At 38.6% G+C, this 22,062-nt stretch overlaps 1 protein-coding gene across 2 annotated transcripts; it reads right to left on the minus strand.

Moving 5' to 3' along the window:
* Nucleotides 1-72: 72 nt before the first annotated feature.
* Nucleotides 73-21,448, minus strand: LOC111574913 (alpha-1,3-galactosyltransferase 2-like). 2 transcript variants are annotated; one of them, XM_023279735.3, is made up of 6 exons: nt 21,025-21,447; nt 17,959-18,039; nt 16,271-16,354; nt 16,076-16,171; nt 5,689-5,826; nt 73-3,433 (listed from the first exon to the last, which is right to left on the minus strand). In XM_023279735.3, the coding sequence occupies exons 1-6, from the start codon at nt 21,258-21,260 to the stop codon at nt 2,749-2,751; spliced, it is 1,320 nt and encodes a 439-aa protein (XP_023135503.3). In that variant the 5' UTR covers nt 21,261-21,447; the 3' UTR covers nt 73-2,748. The 2 variants fall into 2 exon arrangements, with proteins under 2 accessions (XP_023135503.3, XP_035808499.2); XM_035952606.2 differs by lacking the exon at nt 17,959-18,039 and having other exon boundaries at nt 21,025-21,448.
* Nucleotides 21,449-22,062: the final 614 nt, after the last annotated feature.

Consider the following 22,062-nt stretch of genomic DNA (forward strand, 5'->3'; position numbering starts at 1 on the left):
TGCACACAATTAACTTTTTACTAGCATGCGGAGTAAATGAGTTTTAAGGAATACATAAATCTTCTCTTTAAATGCAATATAGCATTTTATTGAATAAAATCAGCAAGGGCATAGCATCAGCTCATGATTGGGCAGTGTATCAATCATAATCAAAGTTAATCAATAATAACTAAAAACTATTAGAACTGAGCCTTTCTAAGAAATCTTCTCTAATTTGTATAACTTAGGAGACAGAGAGGACGGACAGCTTGGCCTTAGCTGCCACATCCGGTCTTAACCTGCGTCTGGGCAAACTCTGTAGTGGATCTGGAAACTCCGTACAAAGTCTCTTTTAGTCCAAAAAGTGTCCTTCCTCAGCAGGGGGAGCGGAAAAGTCCCAAAAACCAATCTTGGTCGTGCAGTAGTTTTTGATAGCAGAAGATGGAACGGCAGTGGGAGAGATTCAAAGTCCCCAGCTGACGAGGTGGAGAGTCCCCGACTCTCCCGTCTCTGGGTGAGACCAGCTCCCTGCTGTCGCCTCCGTTGCCTTCTTGGGTGTTGCAGATGTCTTTCTCTTTTCTCCCCTCAGTAAAACTGCAGACTGACTGGAACTCTTCTTTCAGCAGAGTTTGGTCCTCTTCTCTTGAACAAAGTCAGAAAAACTTTGTATCTAACGATGTCCTCAAAGAACTCTGACAGACTTAACTCCGTGTTAAGTCCACGGAAAACTCCTAGAACTCCGAATACTGTGTCTCTGTCTCCCCTTTTTATACTCTCATCTCCTAATATATACACACACACACACACACACACACACACACACACACACACACACACACACACACACACACACACACACACACACTATCTGCACGCTCAGTTTCTCAACTACTAGACTCACACTGGTTACACAGTTACACACTTCTACTACACACTCAGTGATTGTACTTTGATTACATTACATTTCAGTTTGATTACACACATTGTACATACGCACACATTAACATACTTCATTTTGACTCATTGATCAACACCAGTACTTCTTATAACCATATTTGGAACTGTATCCTGCAAAGGGCATTGCCCTGCAGAAACCAAGCATTTCTCATCATTGGCTAATACTTTAGCTCCTCTTTCTTGTAAGTGCGCAGTTTAAAATCAACTTCTTCTTTTCAGACACAGTACTAGTTACTTATAATCATTTCTTTCAATCATCACATTCTTATCTTAAAACATTTTAAACATTTTATGAAAAATTACCTATTTAAATCACTACTATTCACCTTTTACTTAAAAACTTCAACATTTCAGAATATATATCAGCCTATGAAAATCATTGTTCTGCTCAAGCATAATCATGTAGTTACCTTATGTAGTTTCTCTTGTAGATCTCTATTAGTCTGCTTTTATTAATCTGCTTATGACCTTTTTAGTAACCTCTGGTAGTGGTTGCTTCTGGGATCTCAAAACTAGGCCCCACTTGACACATGTAAACGTTTTTTCAGCTGTAAACTAAATGATATGACTGTACTAAACACGTCAATGTTGGTGTTATTATGATCTTGACACCAATATTATAAAAACCAACATTAAACAAGCAGAATGTAGTTTTCAAACAGTGCATGAAAACCTGCTGTGACTGGAACTTTAGTTACACTTTAATGTCATGTAAAGTCTGAGTGAATGTGTGATTTCTTTTGACTTAGAGCCTATTATCAGAAGAACCACAGGTTGTAATTATCAAAAAGAGAAAAGAAAAACTTCCACAGACGATCCCCCACCATCCTTCTGTGGCTGTTCTCTAACATTAGCTAGCTACAGAAGTAAAAATTAGCAAGGCCCAGGCTCACTGGAAACCGTGGCTCGTCTCGCAAACAAACACTTTATGTGAATTTAGACACTATTAGCATTTAATACATTGTGAACAGTTATATTAGCATGTAGTCTAACCCAGTCTAAGTAGTGTCTTACTGTCACACCGAAGTCCAGCTGTCATCCACATGAGTGAGATCTAAGATCAGCTCCTCAGGGGGGGCGTGTCACCTCGTATCTGTAGCAGCATAGACTGTACAGGACGTGACGTCTACATGTTGCATTCGAAAGCACTCGGACATCGGAGTTTCACTCGTTATTCGTCTTTCCTGGACTTCCGCTCTTTACGGCTGGCCACAAACTTTCATATACATATTTTTGAATTAGATCGTTCAGAACTGGGGTGGCAGCCAGGGTGGCAAGGCATCTTCTAGGGGTGGCAGTTACCACCCTATTCCACCCCAGTAGATCCACCCCTGTATGCTAGATAAATTGGGGATTTTAACTTTCCCTTGGATGTATTCAGCAATTATCCCAATAAATACAGTAGGAAAAATACTCCAAAAATAAACAAAATAGTGCAATTTAATATCACATTTTTTTTCTTTAACAAATCACAGAGGTGCGTTTGTGCGTTAATTCATCAACTTTCCTCTCCGACATTTAGCTGTGCTTGGATAGGTTGCTTTATCTCTAACCTGGTTCCAAAAGATTTCTAGAAAAATATTTTATATTACGTACATAATAATACAGTGTAGATATGTAAAAAAAAAAGAAAAACTCCTAGAACATGCTTAAACACAAGGACAAAGTCTCATAAAGACTTACAAGTGCTTAAAATTACTTGTGTTTTTCTACCAGTCGACTTTCCTCAACCTAAGAACCGATCCAAAACTTATAGTAAACAACTGTACACTTTTCTCACAAAGATTATTCTGTTCTGATTGTCTTGCCGTTCTACTTAGTACGAAGTGTGTCGTAATGCTTTGGCGCCCATACAAGGCGGAAGACGTGGATGTCTGACTTGTCACCAATGCTTTCATCCCAGCAGTACTCGGGGGAGAGCAGCTTGCTTGGTTTATGAATCCAAAAGTATTTGTTTAGATGACTCTCGTCGTGCCACAGAGCCTCCACATCATGCATTTTATCCACCATGATGTTCAGATAGCAGGCATCCACCAAATGCTTCACATTTTCCCATGTGCCTCCAAAGATGGCAGCGTGGTAGTAGTAATCTCCGGTTTTCATGAAGGCTTTGGATTTGACATTTCTGTCGTAGGTGAAAGCAGGCTCTTCTGCTTTGTAATAGTGGGCATGGAGCAAAGCCACAGAATCCCCCAGAGCCTCAGAGCCAAACCTCCCCTTAAACTCCTGATCCACGTCAAAGCAGAAGACATATCTGAAGTGGTGGCGGAGCTCCAACTCGATCACTTCCGATATCGTCTTCATTCGCATCATGGAGATGTCCTGCCACCGGTTGTGCTTCGACACCTGCATGACTCTAAGGCTTCGCTGAGGAGCGACTGTGATGTTCGGCACCTTGTCTGGTAAATCCGTGAACACATAATACGTCACCGGTAATCCCAACATAAAATGCTGTTCTGCTGACGTGAGGAAAGTCTTGATATACGCATCCAGGTACCTTAAGTAGAGACAGAGACAAACAGGTGTAAAACTGAATCGGATGGATCATGACATTTTATTTAAAGATCAAACTTGAATGGAAATAATCCCACTGGCAAAACTATTGCAAAAACAAAGTCCACTAATTTGTTGTACGATAATTCACAGAGAAAAGAAATATTTATTGTGAAGGAAAAATTACTGTGTCTCCTTTCTGAGGTATTTCCTTGCAGATGTTAGCTGACATCATCCCAAACTATCTTCTGACAGATATGCCAGGACTCTCTGCTCTGGTCAAGGTTAGATATCTATTCTGACGTGACTAAGCAGACGAGTTGTCTCCATATTGGCCTGTAATCTAAATCTGACCTTCTCCGAACTACGCTATGTACCCGAACATCAGAGAGAATCCTGAAAAACTGATGTTGGCATTGCTTGCATGTACTGCTGCTCTGTCGGTGTCACTTCTCCTGATATCAGTAAACATTACTCACACCACAAGTCATCAGATTCTCCGGTGTCTGTCTGTGTCTGCCTCCTCATCCTCTCTGAACTGCCACAACATTTGTAGTATTTTTAAAAAATATATATAGATTGATACTACAAATGGGTTTGACTTCGATGACATGTTTCCAGGCAAGTCAGGGTTGTCATGTAAGAAAGTAAGTACATCCTTTGTCAACATACTCAAACAAGCGAACATTTGAACCTTTGAAAATTTTATATTTTGTTGTCATTTTTATAACTTGTACAACGAGCCATTAAATTAGAAGCAGAAGTTCACATTAGTTGCTAATGATTCAAATGTCCTTAAGAAGTGACGGGTTTAAACCTCTTATATCAAGGATCTGGTGCTTTCTTTGCTTTGTGTGCGATGTCAATATGCCAAGATGTAAAGAGATTTAAAAAATGTGGATTCTTATCAGTCTGTAAAGGAATTTAAAATGATCTGAATAATGGCACTGCAAAGAAAATCAGCAACGAATGGCATTCTGTCGACTGCTGATTTGTCCAGGATTGGCTGTCCCAGAAATTTCAGCCCAAGAGCATTTCATTAGATGCACCAACAAGTCTCCAAGAAACCCAGAGTTTTGTCACATAATCTGAAGGCAACTCTTGCAACTGTTGGTGTCAAAATTTGGTTCTATAATCAGATGGCATGCCATTAAATAGTGGTTCCAAAAAGTACACCAAAGTAAAACCACTGCCAAAGAACATAAAGGCAAATACTAGGTCTTTTGTAATAATCTGCTCTGGACAGATAAATAAAAGACAGCTGGTCAGCCAGTAGACATGTTTGCATCAGAACAAGGCCAGCTTTCAAGAAGAAGAACCTCATTCCAGTCGAAGCATGGTGGTGGAATTCTTATGGGTTATGGTAAACTAAGAATTCTGCAGATAATGAGAGGCCATATGTACAAAAGTTGAACTGGAGCCTTTCCTATTATAATGATCATAACTACACTAACATTCACCAAGGAATGGATCCAAAGGCAGAATAATAAAGGTCCGATTAGATTCTTGTTGTGAGGAGATTTGAAAAACCTCAAATATCTTGCAACTGAGAGAAGTTTGTATTGAAGAGTGGTCAAAAAAAATCAGTAAAACAATGTCAAAGTTGGGTGGACGATCTAAATCAGCAACAAGACATTATTTATGGTACTAGCTTCTGAGGCAACTTAGATTTTCCACAGAAGTACATTACATCTGTAGATATTTTTATTGAATAAATGAATGAGAATATTTCATTTACTTCACATTTTATCTGTCGGAAATATTTCCAAGAGGATGCAATGTTTACTTGTCCAGATGTGATATCCATTTTTCACAACTGTATGATTCCTTGTGGTTAGGTTGGCCATCATTAAGTAAAATGATGAGCCTTGAACCTAACCAGCTCTTTGTATTATTTCCATTTACAGAACGCAACCCTAGCAGCGGAAATAAAGCCTGTTTAAGCTAGAGCAAACACTGGTAGGGAGATCTTGGGTAAACATGATGTGTTGCACAGTAGATAAACCTGAATCGATTCAGGCACAGGTATACCTGCCTTTTTATTCATCCTAAGTGATTACGGTCATTAATCTAGCATCTTTCCACAGCTGTACCTCGACACTATGCAGCTTTAAAGTGAGCCTGGACAACCCACCATTAGTTCTTGTACTGGTATGGTTACTTGACTTGCATTTAGGTGTTTAATAAAGCGTATATCTGCCACTGAACGCCTCTCATAATTGTGGCAATGTTCTGACAGTCAGTGTTGACACAACAAACCTTCCCACAGCAAACACAGTGAGGGCCACAGTTGAATTTTCTTGGATGTGCTTTTGGTCGAAAACTTTGGGGTCAAACATTCCCTCCCAGATGATCGGAGCTCTCCAAGATGTGCGTGTCTGAACTGCTGGTCTGGCTCTTTAAATGGAAGAAGAAAGCAAAGATACTGTAATTTTGAAAGGAGGACAAAGGAAGTTAATTATTTGTTTTTGTTTAACCAACCTCATTGTTTTCTAATTTAAATGAAACAATTATTTTCATTGAAACTAGGATTGTATACATTGCATTTCCACACAGTTTAGGCACTTTAAAGGTCTCATAATTGTAAGTTTGTTGTTTTTCTTTAAAAATGTTTTTACAGGTAAGTTAATTATTAACATTACTGTACAACTCTTTATCATTTTAAAGTTTCACCTCCCTAATGATGCAACTTAAACAAACCAAACCAATGAAATACATTTTACAAATTATCAGATACTCACAGGTTCGGGGTAAAATTTGCACAGTATATAGGACGATATTACCAAAGGAAATTATAAAAATAAAAGCACCACCACAATACATGCAGATTCATTGTTGAGTTAATCTGCCTCCTTAGCACTATTACAGAAAAAAACCTCAAAATTTCAATGCATATAACTTCAGAGTTGGTTGATTTAACATCAGTTCTAAACTTAAGATTATTTATGTTGAAATGTACACTTCTGTAGAAATAGTCAAAGACATAAATTAATAGGGCAAATCCCAATTGATACAGATAAAATAATAAAAGCACCAAAAAATCCATAGCATATTAACTGAAGGAAGAAAATATGGATAAAATAAAATAGTAAAAAAAAATAAATAAAAATAAATGGTAAAAGGTATAACTTAAAATTAAAACAAGTCCATATAATGACCTTTTAAGAAATGGTTGTATTATGTTCATTTTTTCATTTATTATTCTAGGATAATGTTATTTTTTTACACGTCGGATGACAGGCTGAAGAAGACTGCAGATGCAGTTGAAACATATCAGCAAAGTAAAACAATCCTTTTACTGATTTGTCAGTGTAAAAAAAATAACGTTATCCTTTTAAGAAATGATTTAAAAGACGAGAAGAAAGTCATTCCAAAGCTGAGGGGTCCTGATGGCAAAAGTAAGGTCAGGCTTAGATTTAAGCTGTGGATTTCGAACACTCAAAAGGGTTTCACCGGAGGATCTAAGGCTGGAACTGAATCATATGGGGTCTGCCATTTCTGTTACATAGCATAATGCTGACAGACTTTAAATGTAATCAATAGAATCTTAAAAAATTTGTTCCTCTACAGTGGTTCCTGTTCAGATGGCAGGAGAAACTTCTTCGTTTACATAGCTGGCAAGTCAAAAAAATGTTGCAAAGTGTCACCGCTGACTGAATAGCTGGTTTGTTGTTTGCTTGGATTTGGATACTTCCTCCTTCCATATATCCATTTTGTGTACTTGTGCATCTGTTCATTGTCTTCAAATATGTGGAACTATCCCCCTTTATTGACATTTTTCAGCCTGAGGATTTTGTTTTTATACCAAGCTTGTTATTTCTCACACAGTTCCTTCCTCCACAGAGTGTTACTGGATTATTCAAAGTTAACTGTATGTGAGAAATGCAATTTGCATAGTTCAGTATTTGTCTAATCAAGTTCGTGAAAGTTCCAGTTGTACCTCTTTACCAACAGCTTCATTTCTTATTAAAAACTATGTAAAGTTAAGACTATTGGTATTTGTGTTTTCCTCTTGGTGAGGCCACATGATTCAGAACAACCCAAAGGTCAGAAATATTCCAGTCTGTCAGTGGCGTTTGCAACGAATAAACTAATCAGCTTGCTAGTTGATTAATTCCACAAATGCAGCTACAGTACATGCACATGACGAAGTCTATACCTTGTTTAACCATTTCAGACTAAATCCATGCCAAACCTCGAGAAAAACCTGTGCCCTCAGGGATTTTTTGTCCTTTGTGCAGCTTGCTTGCTTAGAGTATCATGACCTTTCCTTATGCTATTGTCCTATGCATCACTGAACCCTTTGCATTGAGTAAGCAACAGAAAAAATGAGACCTGACTCCAAGACTAACCTGTTTTTGCTTAGTGTCACTGAAATATTATCACACAATAGCCAAGTAACTTTATACCCCTGTTTAATGTTGAATATATCTTTATGTAGGGCTGGCAGTTAGTTTGTCAGTGCATGAAAGCCAAGGAGGCGAGAGCTTTTGTCATATTGCGTGACCTGCATATTATTGTTTCCAGGTGGGATCACATCAAAGTGTGAACCTGACATATCTCAAACTCTCACGGGTAAAGAACAGATTTCTTCATATAACACGTGCCCGTTTTCCCTAGAATTACGTCATATCTGGGAGGGAGATTATGTTTTTGTCAGTGATTAATATGTGACACGTCACTGAGTTGTGAGCTTATGTGTTAGCCTGGTTTGTGTGTCATTCAGTTCTAAAATTTCATTTAGCAGATGCCTTTATTCAAAGCGATGTGCATCTGAGAGGAGATCCAACAAAAGCAAGGATCTCGTCAGGAGAAAACAACCTGGATAGGCGCCATAGAACAAGTTCCAGTTTGTCAATTATTTCATTTGGTCTGAAAAACAAACTGGGCTCAAACTAGTCCAGTTAACTGTCACACTAACCGTACCCATAAACAAGATAATATATATAGATATAAGTTAAATCCATAAAACACAACAAAGAGACACCAAGTGATAGTGCTAACAAAAGGTGACCCGAGTTAGTTTTAAAGATACAGCTCCTGTCTAGAGCCCACATTTGAGGAATTAAGCATTTGCAGAAAAGTAGCCCTTGTAGTGTGCACGTACATATGAGTGTCTGCCACCATGTTACTAAGAGGCATATGAAACCAAAACAAACAAAACAGTACCATAAAACAAATCTTAGCAGGAGCATGCACTGTGCTAAACTGGAAAACCTTTTGCAGAGGGATGAGCATTTTTGCTTCTTTCCAGAGGACTTCATTCCTCTAATTTACATCTGATCATATATGACTTCATTCACCACTGATGAAGGTATATCAGATATCAGTTGTGGGACTGTAATGGTGTATTGAAGGTGATTTAAAAACATAAGCGACTCAAAATGTATATGTTCCCAGAGCTGGCTGCTAAACTCTCATCAGTAATATTCTAATGATCTTACACCTGTCGCTGCTTGCGTGTGCAGCAAAGTGTGGGCGAGAAAATAAAAGTTAGGAATGTAAATAGAATCTAATCATAGTTGCAACCATCTCGACACCCATCACTCTTTTCTTACTCATAAACTCATCACGTTTCACATCGTAAGCCACACTGTCCCAGAGATTCCTATTAATCTCCCAGACAATTCTAAAAAAGTTCCTCTACTGCTAGTGGTAATTTATAGTGAGATACATGAAAATACAGAACTTTTTCATAAAATGGAATGTTTTTCCCTTCATACAAATATACACTACCCGTCAAACATTTGGGGTCACTTAGAAATGTCCTTACTTTTGAAAGAAAAGCATTTTTTTTCCAATGAAGGCAACATTAAATTAATCAGAAACACAGTCTAGACACTGTCAACCCTCATGTCGTCCTGCGGGTCAAAATTGACCCGTTTTAAAGTTTGAAAATGTGGGAAATAAAATATATTTTTACAGTGAAACTTCTGATGTCCTCATTTTCAACATTTTTGGGAAATCTTTGAACATTTTTTGGTGGGAAAATAAGAAATGTTAAAAATGTTTAAGAACATTCACTAAAAAAAAAAAACAAAATCAACCAAAATGCAGCGAATTTTGCTGGATTTTGGTTGATATTTCTTTTTTTTTTTTTTTTTAATGTTCTTTAAGAAAATATTAGAAGTTTTACTGATATATATGGAATCACTTTAGATATTTTTGGGAAGATTTTTACTCATTTTTTGAAAAATATTTACAAGAATTTTCTTGCCAAATTTGGGGGATTTTTAAAAAAATAAAACTTTCAAGGGAAACTTTTAAGGAATTATTGGAATTTTCTTCCTGAAGGTTTTGAAAATTTTCTGAAATGTGAGGAATTTTTTCTGCTGAATTTTTGGATTTTTTTCAGACAAGGAACCAATATTTTCTGGTGCCCGTAAATGAGGACAACAGGAGGGTTAATGTGGTAAATGACTATTCTAGCTGGAAATGCCTGATTTTTAATGGAATATCTCCATAGGGGTACAGAGGAACATTTCCAGCAACCATCACTCCTGTGTTCTAATGCTACATTGCGTTAGCTAACGGTGTTGAAAGGCTAAATGATGATCAGAAAACCCTTGTGCAATTATGTTAGCATGTGAATAAAAATGTGAGTTTTCATGGAAAACATGAAATCGTCTGGGTGACCCCAAACTGTAGTGTATAACAAAAATATACAACTATAATCATATAAAGTGATGAAAGAGTTGGATAACCTGGACTGTTCTGACACAAAAACAAGATGACATGCATTAGCACTAGCATGCACTAGCTCTTATAATAAACACAATAAGAACTTCAAAGTAATGGTAATGAAATTACCCTAATAATAACCTCCAATAGCACTCAAAGGATTAGGGTTCGAGGCTCTTTGTTGTCATGGCTACAATAATACACATGCTCAATGGAGAAGTCGAAAGAAACAACACTGGTGTGAAACGGTAAACAAACAGTTGCCTTCATGTTAAAGTTGGATGTTTTGTCAACCCATCCATTCACCTTTTCAGACTTTATGGGTCGATAACTATGGAGGACTAAAAGTGCCAAAATTAAATAAATAAATACATCATTAAATAATTAATTAAATCTGTCATTAATTAAAATTGAAATCAAACGTCATTAATTAATTAAAATTGGAATTAAATACTTAAATGTGTTATGAAATAAATACATCATTAAATAATTAAATATGTCATTAATTAATTAAAATTGAAATCAAATGTCATTAATTCATTAAAATTGGAATTAAATACATGTGTTCTTAAATATGTCATTAATTCATTAAAATACCAATTCATTTTAAGTAAAAAACATATATTATTATTTCACTAATTAATTAATTATTTCATGGTCCTTGTGTTGCAGTGTATCATGAATTTATTTTATCTGTCAACCTCGTCCGTCAAAGTCGGTGGGCGGATCCTAACACCTGATTGGTTACCCTGCACATCAAGTCAAGGCAAATCGATTCCAGATAATGGATTGATGCAGAGCTTGTGAACACATTCCGATACACTGGGTGGCGCTATTCACCTCTACGTTGGTTTGGATACTCTATTAAACAAAACTTTATTGGCAACCGCTAAAGACTCGGTCCTCTTGCCCAAATGTTGATACAGCGCGGTGCAAGACAAATTTTCCTTTAGCACCTACTTGGCGCGCCACGGCTCGTCTCGGTTCAGTTGTTTTTCCATTACATTGAGTACCACCTCATCGTGGGTTGAGTCGTCATAGCACGGTGGCCCGAAAGTCCCTTACCGTCATTTCTGTGCGACACAAACGCAATGCAACAATGTACATGGAGGCGATAGTACACCTGCTGCTCGGTCTGTGGCTTTCTGTCAGATTCAGAGTAATAGAAGAGTCGGAGAAAGCTGAGAGCGGCGAGTCGAAACACTCAGGAGACACACAGGAGAGTCTGGGAGGCGATGCAGCAGAATCAAGCTGAAGACAAGAGGATATGAACTAGACGACATGTGAGGGTAAGCTAATGCTAGTTCGCTAGCTATCGTGTATCAGTCCTGTGAACGACCCTGTAATGGCTGCAGTTTATCGCTATTAGGTATTAAAATATGTATGCTGTGTATGTGTTTCAGATGCTCTCTGATGAGACTTCATGGGATTTACCTGAAGCAGCAGCACATGAGCCTGCAGTGGCACAAGGTGTAGAGGAGGAGGACAGATGTACAGGATGCACTGATGCAGTACGTGTCATGCAAAGTTATTCTTCTTGTTATACTTCTGTTTTTCTGTCCCCGGACCACTATTGTTTTCTTGAATGCAATTCTGACAATAAACTTTTGTACCTTTTGCAGATGTGCCTATGCTATTGTTTATTTGTGAAGGTTAGCAAGATTAAATGAGAAATTAAACACCAAAACATTAAAACAGCTGTTTTAAGAAAATTCCAGTTTGATAAATCAGTATTGCTTTGGTGTAATTCAGTCAACGGAATTATGAACCATAAAGTAGTTTGTGTTAAAACATGTTAAATCCCATTAAACACAAATACATTATTAGGGAATACAGAATTGTTTGGTTCAGACTGTTGACACTTTTCCTCCCAGTGTCTTAACAGACAAAATGAAAAGTTATGATGCAATCACATAAGTCACAAAATAGTTTATTAGTCAGCAGCAAAATCAAAACTATTTACAATGTGCAAAGTACAAACTGTGGTGGGCCTCTCCTACAGTGGAGGGCTAAAAGTAAAACTATATACAACTACAGGTGCTGGTCATATAATTAGAATATCATGAAAAAGTTTATTTCAGTAACTCCATTCAAAAAGTGAAACTTGTATATTATATTCATTCATTACACAGAGACTGATATATTTCAAATGTTTATTTCTCTTAACTTTGATGATTATACCTGAATACTAACGAAAATCCCAAATTTGGTATCTCAGAAAATTAGAATATTATGGAAAGGTTCAATATTGAAGACACCTCTAAGCTTTTTCATGATATTCTAATTATATGACCAGCACTTGTAAATCTCAAGTCTATGGGAGGTGGACTCGCTCACACTCGCCAGCTGCCCACTGCCTACCCAGCTACCCCAGCTGCCCCAGCACACCCAGGAATGACTGGTTGAAGGCAGCATTCTGGACCATCTCCTCCCACTGCAAGGCCGCTTCATTCTCTCTTGCCTCGCTGAGGAGCAACCAGATGTTCTCATCATGCTGGGCATGACTCCACTCCTCCTCAGCCTGCATCTCCACAAGTACGCTTGGAAGGTCCAATTTTCTGTGGCCCCTTTTCCTCTTGCCTAGACCAAAGACAGAAAAGTGATCAGAGTCAGTTTTAATGGCCAAGTAAGTACACAATATACACGGAATTTGGTTTCGGCTGTTGGTGTCATCCTAGGAATATGGAAGAGAATAATATAAAATAAAGAAATAATAGAAAGAGGAACAGGGAGGAAAAGAAATAGTAGTAAAATAGAAGACAATATAAACAGAAATGTACAGCTAGACTGGAATATATGAACACATTAGCAAAATGGTAATTGCTATAAACACAGTAGTGCAAAAAGCAGAGAATGCTGTTCATGGTGAAAAAAATACTGTACATGTCCATTGGAATAGTGACTATTGTACAGGTGTTTAGGAATGGCTCAGCTGTTTATTACAGTGATGGCAGTGGGGAAGAAACTGTTTTTGTGTCTGGTGATTTCTGTGTACAGAGCTCTGTAGCGCCTGCTAGAGGGGAGGGGGGAAACGGTTTATGTCCAGGCTGAGTGGGGTCTCTGATGATGTTTTCTGCAGTCCGTACTATAGGCTGTAGTCTGTTTCTGTCCTGCTGTGTGGCTGATCCAGAGGTGCACAGGACAGATCGGATGACTGCAGTGTAGAACTGGATCAACAGCTCCTGCAGCAGGCCATGTCTCCTCAGCTGTCGTAGGAAATACATCCTCTGCTGAGCCTTTTTCAGGATGGAGTGGATATTCGTCTCCCACTGCAGGTCCTGAAAGATTGTAGTCCCCAGGAGCTTGAAGGACTCCACAGCTATGATGTGATGTCTTTAGCCACCCGTCCATTGATTTTCAATCATGATCATGTCTTCCATACTTTAATAAACTTCTGGCACTCTTCGCTTTAACCAAAGCACAAGCAGTACCTCCTCCACCATAAATAAAACATGGTGTGAACTTCATTTCATCCTGTGCACATTTTGGAGTTGGTAAGAACAGCTGTGTTTTCTTATTTTTATATATACTTTCATCTAGTCATTCAGTTTCACAGTTGCCTAGTAAATATAAGAAGAATGGTTGCAATACTACACTGCACCAGAACGTAAATTAGAGTGACTTACTTGTTAAGTCAATGGAAAAAAAAAAAAGGAGCTGCATGTGTTCTGGTTATGTGTCTCTGTAGCTACATGTAGCTTTCATCAGGCGTTCCTGAGCTGGCTGCTGCACAGTTTGCATTTACACCTGCCTGAATTCTTGGTCATTGGTCTCGTTGTTCTGATCATGCTTGCAGGCATTTACACCTGTAGTAATAATAATAATGATGCGAAAATCAACCATGCTCTCTGTTTACCGTGTCTTACCGGTGATAAGTCGTTGCTGTGACGTGCTGGAGGTTGATGTTGACAGGGTCGGTGTCAGAGCCGGTACTGGTGTCGAAGCTGGTGCTGGAGAGGAGGCAGGGGAGCTGGGGGCTGCATGACGGAGGTGGAGCAGGCTTCGCATGTGGAAAGGGATTCTTAAACAGAAATAAACACTCACCATAAGTACACGAAAAACACGACATGCTGACTGAAGTATTAGCTTCTGAGAGCTAAACGTTAGAAACAGCAGCACGAAATACAAGCGGAGCACGGAGCTAGCGCTGATGGCTAACTAGCTAGCGCTGATGGCTAACTAGCTAGCGCTGATGGCTAACTAGCTATCTTATTGTCTGCTACAGGAGACAACGACGTTACTTTCTAAATATACTAGTTTGCTTAAAACAAGCTTGCCACCAATGGGATAAATGATGTGTAAGTTTCTTGAAGTCACAAAACACTCACCGTCCTCGAACGTCTCCAACAATGCAGCGGCTGAGTCTCCCTCCTGTTGCTGGCGGTGCGGTGCCAGTAAATAGCTTCCATTAAACCTCTTCCAGCACCTCCTGGTTGACCCACGCCGGCCGTTGTGGTCCTTGGTGGACCGATAGTCACTTTTGAGCTTTTTCATCTTCTTCCTACACTGCTTCTGTCCTCTTTATATACAGTCTACTGTATATGTGAGCGGCCATCCGCTCAGAGACCTCCTGATAAACTTTCTCCGTCCAGCTCTCTCTGTATTCTTTGGTCCACCACCAAAGACAAAGTCTCGACCTCTTCATTCACCCACGGTACAGGTCTGGCTGTCACATTAAAATTATGAAGAACAGAGAGTTTCGTGAAGAGCAATGCACACCGTCGCTGTTTACAGATGTTTTCGTGCTGGAGTTGCTCTGTGTGTCGTCACTCCCTGTCCAATCAGTGGCCTGCACTCCTGTCCAATCAGTGGCCTGCACTATGTAGACGTCACATTATCGGCTCATCTCATCTCGCTGGGAACCTCAGCCGAGGGGGTGCTGAAAATAGTGCCTGGTACCAGGCACTAGTCCGTATAGAAACGCTCGCAAACAAAGATGAGCCGAGCCGTACCGTGCCGAGTAGATGCTTGTGGAATCGCGGCTAAACAAAGACGAGCCGAGCCGTGCCGCGCCGAGTAGGTCCTAAAGGAAAAGCCCTGGACACTCGGAGCATCGCTGCAATTTGACAGGCTGGTAATCCACAAAGAACGTGATGTTCCAGAACTTCCCTCGGTATGCCAAACGCCAAACGCCCTGGTCACTGTGTGTGCTCCTGTTGCACCCTGGTACCAGAAAAGCGGCGGAGTACTTCTTCTAAATTTGCAGTCACTCTACGGTCAACATCGTGGTCGGAAAGTGCGGAAATAACTCCAACAACTTCAATAAATTCCTCTGCTTTACACGCTACATGCTCGGGGTCCGCAGGTTCTGCTTCCACATACTCTGCAAGGTCTAAAATATCTCTCACCAACTCTCTAGAAAGTTCACGGAGATCCTCCCTCAACACAGCCTCCATGTTTAGAAAGACTTCTTCTACTTCCGGTTTCAAGGCAGACAAAAGCAGTGGATTAGACTAGATTCGCGTTAGTCCCGCCCACCGACTTTGACGGGCGAGGTTGACAGATAAATTCATGATCCACTGCAACACAAAGACCATGAAATAAGTAATTAAATAGTGAAATAATAATATATGTTTTTTACCTAAAATGAATTGGTATTTTAATGAATTAATGACATATTTAATAACACATTTATGTATTTAATTCCAATTGTAATTAATTAATTACATATTTGATTTCAATTTGAATTAATTAATGACATATTTAATTATTTAATGATGTATTTATTTCACAACACATTTAAGTATTTAATTCCTATTTTAATTAATGACATATTTGATTTCAAGTTTAATTAATTAATGACATTTAATTAATTATTTAATGATGTATTTATTTATTTAATTTTGGCACTTTTAGTCCTCCATAGTTAACATGACTTCTACCTAATTTTGCAAGTGAGAAAAGTTAGAGTTAAAACACAATGACTCCAATTATTAGTATTGTTATTATTTTGTAGATCTCTTACCCAAAGTTGAGTGTGTCGTCCACATTAACAAAATGTCTTGGTGGTTCTGTACTGGCCACTGGCAGATCCATCCTCTGGACAGTGTCTGTTAAATACCTAGTATTGGAAAAAACAATGACTGCCATGTTACTGTGACAACATTTCTTGGTAGAAATTCTTGCAGATATTGCCTTGTTTGTGCCTTTTTATACACACCTTGAGTTTAAGGAAATGACACCAAGAACAAGCAGCACAAGACAGCAGAAGATCCAGATATTTCTTCCTCTCAGAATGTGCCCACTGGGATCACGCAAAAGCAGACGAACAAAAAAAACAAAAGAAGAAAACGCTTCAGTTTAGCCTGTATGGTTTTAAATTAAGTGTATGATATTATACTGAGCATGCAGGGACAGAAAGTTGTATGAGGGCAAAAGACTAATGCAAACGTTAACTTGTGTGATCAATTCTGGCCTTGATTTGGACTCTTAATTCAATGTATAGACCATTAACAACAGTCCATCACTTCTCAATAATTGCATTATTTCTAAGAGGAACAGTATTTCAACTTGTAAGCAAAAACATATGTCGTGGAAAGATGATATTGCAAATACAGGCTCCAAAGTAGAAATGCAATGCGACAGAAGGGAGTAAGTCTGTGATCGATGATATGCAAGATTTAAAAAAAAAAAAAAAAAAAAAAGCTTGTGATCCCTGAAATGAAACTCCGTACTTCTGATTTCCGATAAGCCTAACTGGCTGAAAAATGGGTATAAAATTTGATGGAAACGCAAGATATTTTACATATCTGCCAGTGGGATCGAAAATTCAGATAGTGAGTCTTCAAAACATGAGACACATACAGTCTGATTGTTGGCCAGCTAAAAGTCAATCAAAACATAGTTGGAGAAGTACTGTATTTAGGAGCTACAGAATGAGGCACAAGGCCACTCATAGTCTGCCGTCCCAAAATGATGCCTCTGACAGTGCACTAGTTGCATAACCAAGCTCTAAAAATGTGCAAACGTGGCAAGTGACTGTTCATTAACCACTAACACAAAAACCTCCACTTGCTCTTCAGCACAAGACTCAGCGTGAACAGAAACCTGATAAATCTCGGACAACATTCTTTGGCCGGAAAACATCAAGACAAACTGGTTCATATCACATAATCCTAGCCAGCAAGCAACTCAGCCAAGAATCTACTGTGTTAACCCAAAGCAAACTGTCAAAATGACTTCGGAGTTTGCTAAGATGACGAATGCAAACACCATCACCTGAAATGACTCTACACCTTTGGGGTGGAGAAAAGTTGTGCAACAAAATGTCTCCAACAAAGAGCAGCTAGAAAACATTGTGTCCGAAGAATGGCACAACTTATCCCAGAAGGTTGGTATGAAGGGGATTAAGTCTGTATTCAAAAGTAAAGTTGGACATATGAAGAGTTGAAAAAGTAGAAGATTTGAATCTCTGTAGTGGAGGGTGTGCTGATTTTAACTGCACTGAATTTCCATTTTGGGGCCTGTTTTTTTAATGTTAGTTTGAAAATACTGTTCAACTTAGAGGGAACGCCATTATTGAGGTGACATTGAAATGATATACTATACCTTGCATGGTATAGAGGTCATGTTTTCATCATCTCTTTGCCCAGTTTGCCAATTTAAAGAAGGAAGCGAAATACTTATCCATAAGACTAGCAGTGTGAAATTTAAACGATAAAAAATTAGCATGATTAGAATCAGCAAACATGGTCCTTTTGCATAATTCACAGACCTTGTATTTGTGCCTTTTTATAACATGTAAATTTTTTTTTTTTTTTTTTGCTTGAGTAACATGAGCTGCTTTTATCATGAGCTTGACTACAGAAAATATTTGCAAAGCTATCCGGAAGAGAAGGGACACAGTACCTCATGGCTTTGAGAAATTGCCCTTTCATTAGCCAGGCAGGCAATGTCAGAGCGATATGCTGGCTGGGGAATAAAATACACCTAAAAGAAAAGCACAAACATTTCTGCACAGATCAGCAAACCTGTTGCCCAGCAGATCCAACTGGCATTTTGAAACTGCGCATAAAGGGCTGCGAATATAGCCCAACCCAAACAAACAAACAAACAAAAAAAAACCTAAATTTGTTTAATGCGCAAATACAACAGCTGTCAAAAGCCATTATATCCTTTGACAATTTTACCTCAAGCACTTTTGGTAGCTGTCAACAAGCTTGTGGTTTATCTTTGCCTTCTCTTGACAGAATTGGTGCAATTAAACTACATTTTTCAGCTTTCTGGCACAGACAAGTTTCTTCATCACAGTCCACATGTTCTTGATGGGGTTTAAGTAAGGACTTTGAAGAGACCAGTCTAAAACCTTAATTCTAGCCAATTTAGCCATTTCTTTACCACTTTTGAATGTGTTAAGGCTCGTTGTCTTTTAAAAACACCCAAATGTGTCCAAGACCAACCTTCTGGCTGATAATTTTAGGTCATCTTGAAGAATGTGGAGGTAATCCACCTCCTTAATTGTTTCATTACTTTGTGTAAAGCTCCAGTTCCATTGGCAGCAAAGAAAACCCAAAGTACCGCCACCACCATACTTGACAGGAGGTTTGGTGTTCTTGGGGTTGAAGGCCTTACCTTCTCCCCTCCAAATGTGTTTCTGCTCATTTTTTCTTCCAACCAATCACAGAACTTTCTTCCAGAAGGCCTTTTCTTTGTCCATGTGATCAGCAGCAAATTTTAGTTGATTCTTAAGGTGCTGCTTCTAGAAGAAGAACTTCCTTTCTTGCACCAATTTTCTCTCAACAGCATGTAGCAGCCAATAACAGCCAAGAACGTAATACCTACCAATAATGTAAGAAATTCGGCCATTTTTGATGTAATAAAGCCAATAACTTGCCAATAATGTAATAAAGTTTTTGAGCCAGTACCCCACATTTTGCCAGTGACATAAGTTCCTACATACAGAGTATGGAACCATGTGTCACTGCCATGATCAGGAAGAAAATACAAAACATGTTTGCCCAGTTTATTCTGGGCTCTATAGCTGCCTTGAAATGATACCAAGCAACTTGGCTGATTTAAGAGAAGGATTTGCTTCTTCAGAAATGTACTGAATGTACTGTTCCTCATATTTTCCTATTGTAGTGCTTGTGGCTGAGCCTAAAGAGTGGATCAAATTGGCCCTAATTAATTGGCTTTGAGAAGTCAACATGTGTAGTCAATTCTAATCATTCAGGGAAAGTTAATAGGCACAAAAGAAAATTAGATTAAACCTCCTATTACCTTCAAATTTAGTAACATCTTTTATCCTTGGTGTCAATTTCACTCCAGCAATTAACACCTCCAGAACAATTATTATGATTAAAATTGTTCCAAGTTTTGTGTCAGGTACTTTACGTCTTTTTGTTGACTACCTTAATCGCTCTTTCAATAAAACAACTCCCCACCCACATACATCCACAATACTTGGTACACGACTATGGAGACATTTTCAGAGCACAATAAAATCTGACTGACTAACCTAAAATTGGAGAGAGATTGGTGTTTTAATGGCTTTATATTATTTCAAAGTACATGTTTTTGTTATCTATAACATTTGGAATGAAAAACTATTTCTGTTATCAAGAATAGTACCATGTATTATGTTTGGGGTCAATTTGATCCCAGGAAGAATGAAAACAATTTCAAAAAGATTAGGGCCTTAAAGTTGTTTGAAGATTATAAAAGTGCATGTTATAATGACCTCAGTATCATCCAAAACAACCAAAAAAATTGTGTAAAATGTTGATATTTCTTATATGTTTTGCAGCTAAAAGCCTGGGGTCAAATTAACCCCAAAGAACACTGAAGCATACAACATGTGGACAGGACATTGAAAACATATCATCATGTTAATTTTATATTTACCCAGTTGTCCCCATTAAACTAGGAAAAGTCATTAAATATGAAGAAAAAAATTATGTGAATCATTTATTTAGAGACGTTAAACATTGAATGGAGTCAGATTCACCCCAATGATAATAGGAGGGTTAACAGAACTGTCTACATTCAAATTACTGTATATACACTTTTGATCCAGCACATTTTGTCACATTTCCAGAAGACTTATCATCAATTTGTGAAATAACTAAAAAAAGGCATGATGTTTTTTTTTTTTGTGTGACAATGACAGATGTGCTTCAATGATTCCATCATGGGAAATTAAGCGTTATAGAGGTTGTTGAAAACTCAAGCTCTGCCGTGACAAACATGGCTTTTACAAGTGTATGTAAACTTTTGTTCACAACCTTTTCCTCTAACCCTAACTTAAACCTGTCACTTCGATCTGCCGTTTATGTTCAATAATCTACATTCCTGGAACTTGCATTACATCTACAAAGAGACTGCAGGTTTCCATAATACGGGTGCGCAACAATCTTTGTCCCAAAACAGTGACGCAGTCACACACTCACACGTTACAGAAGATAGTGGGGAATATGTAGTGTCAAAGTACATGAAAAAGTTGTTTAATACTATCTGGATAGTTACTTAAAACGAATTAATAATACATGTCATTGTAAAATGTACAGTATGTATTGCGTGCTCCAGCGAGATCAACTGTTTTCTCTCTGTGCCATGACTGGATTGAAGTCCATACTGGCTAAAAACGAAATTAAAGTTTACATCTTGGCACTCATGAACAAAAGGGCAGCAGCTCAATTGTATCCGCAGTCTATCACCTGTGGTCAACTACGCACCATAACGGACATGTGCGTAAAAACACATTTTTCTAACGCTTAAGACACCCCAAACAAAACTGTATTTCCATGCATACAGCTTATGCACTTCGTGATTTTATGAGTAGCTTAAATACATGGCAAACAAATGGCTTATTCCCAATGAAGTAAAGTTTTTGTTTGTTTGTTTTTGTTTTAAATCACGGGATTGTTTGGGAAAAGGCTTGATTTTGAGAGGTAATTAAAGCAAGACCTGACTTACCTGCAGATCGCCTTCACAGATCTACATCCACAGCCTTCAGACGGTAACTGGAGATAGCGGCGTTCCACACAGGCAGGGAACCGACGGGAAGTGGTTCCTTTTTGATACGGTTTAGTGGCAGGTTGGTTTTCTGGTTCCTCCTCTATTGCATTCCTTATGAGGAAATGATCTCTATTAAGTGATGTCGTACACGTGTGGAGAGAAATCCAGTGTCGACAGTGACCAATGCGCCACATCAGTTACATGTCCATGTCCGAAATACAGAATGGGACTCACAGCGTGTCAGAATAATGTCCGGATCTTACAATCAAACAAAGAGCACTTCTTGAATTTGAAAGGGGTGTGCGCGTTTACGCACGTGGCACATCTGGCAAATAGTCCGAATCTCCGGCTTTGTTTAGTTTGAGTGCTCTCTCTGAAAACTAGTCCCACAGTCCAAAGGCATGCGGTCATTTAATTTATAACGTTGTGAGTGTGAGCGTGCATGGCTGTCTGTCTCTCTGTGTTTGCTTGTGATGGACTGGCGGTTTGTCCAGGTTGGGTCCTTCTCTTTTTTTCTAAATTAACTGTGATGGATGGATGGATGGATGGATGGATGGATGGATGCTTGGATGCTTGAACTGCAGTTGTGGAGTCTCTTTAGCAGCCAACTGTTCCATTATTTCAGATATTTGTTTCATTGTTAAGATTAAAAAACAACAACTATTGGCTCTGTCTCAATAAGCTTCACCTTTTCACCCCAAATATAATTACCACAAACTGCAGTTGTTCCTTTTTGAAATACTTCTGGATCTGACGGTGAATAGTGCTGCGTGTTTATGTGAACCTCCCACAGATCAGCTGATATTCACTGATTCAAGCCTCTTATGGTGGAAATGTTTCTCTGGATGAATCCTGAACTCCACCAGAGCTATCAAGACATTTTTATCAAGATAAATCCATCATGACGCACCATTATGTCATGGGTCTGGAGCTTTTCGCACCTCCACCGCTGCCTCACTGAACATTTCTCTCTGTCTTTTTTCAGTGTCTTCAATT

The sequence above is a fragment of the Amphiprion ocellaris genome, chromosome 1, assembly GCF_022539595.1.
Source record: "Amphiprion ocellaris isolate individual 3 ecotype Okinawa chromosome 1, ASM2253959v1, whole genome shotgun sequence".
In the NCBI taxonomy this organism is placed as follows: domain Eukaryota; kingdom Metazoa; phylum Chordata; class Actinopteri; family Pomacentridae; genus Amphiprion; species Amphiprion ocellaris.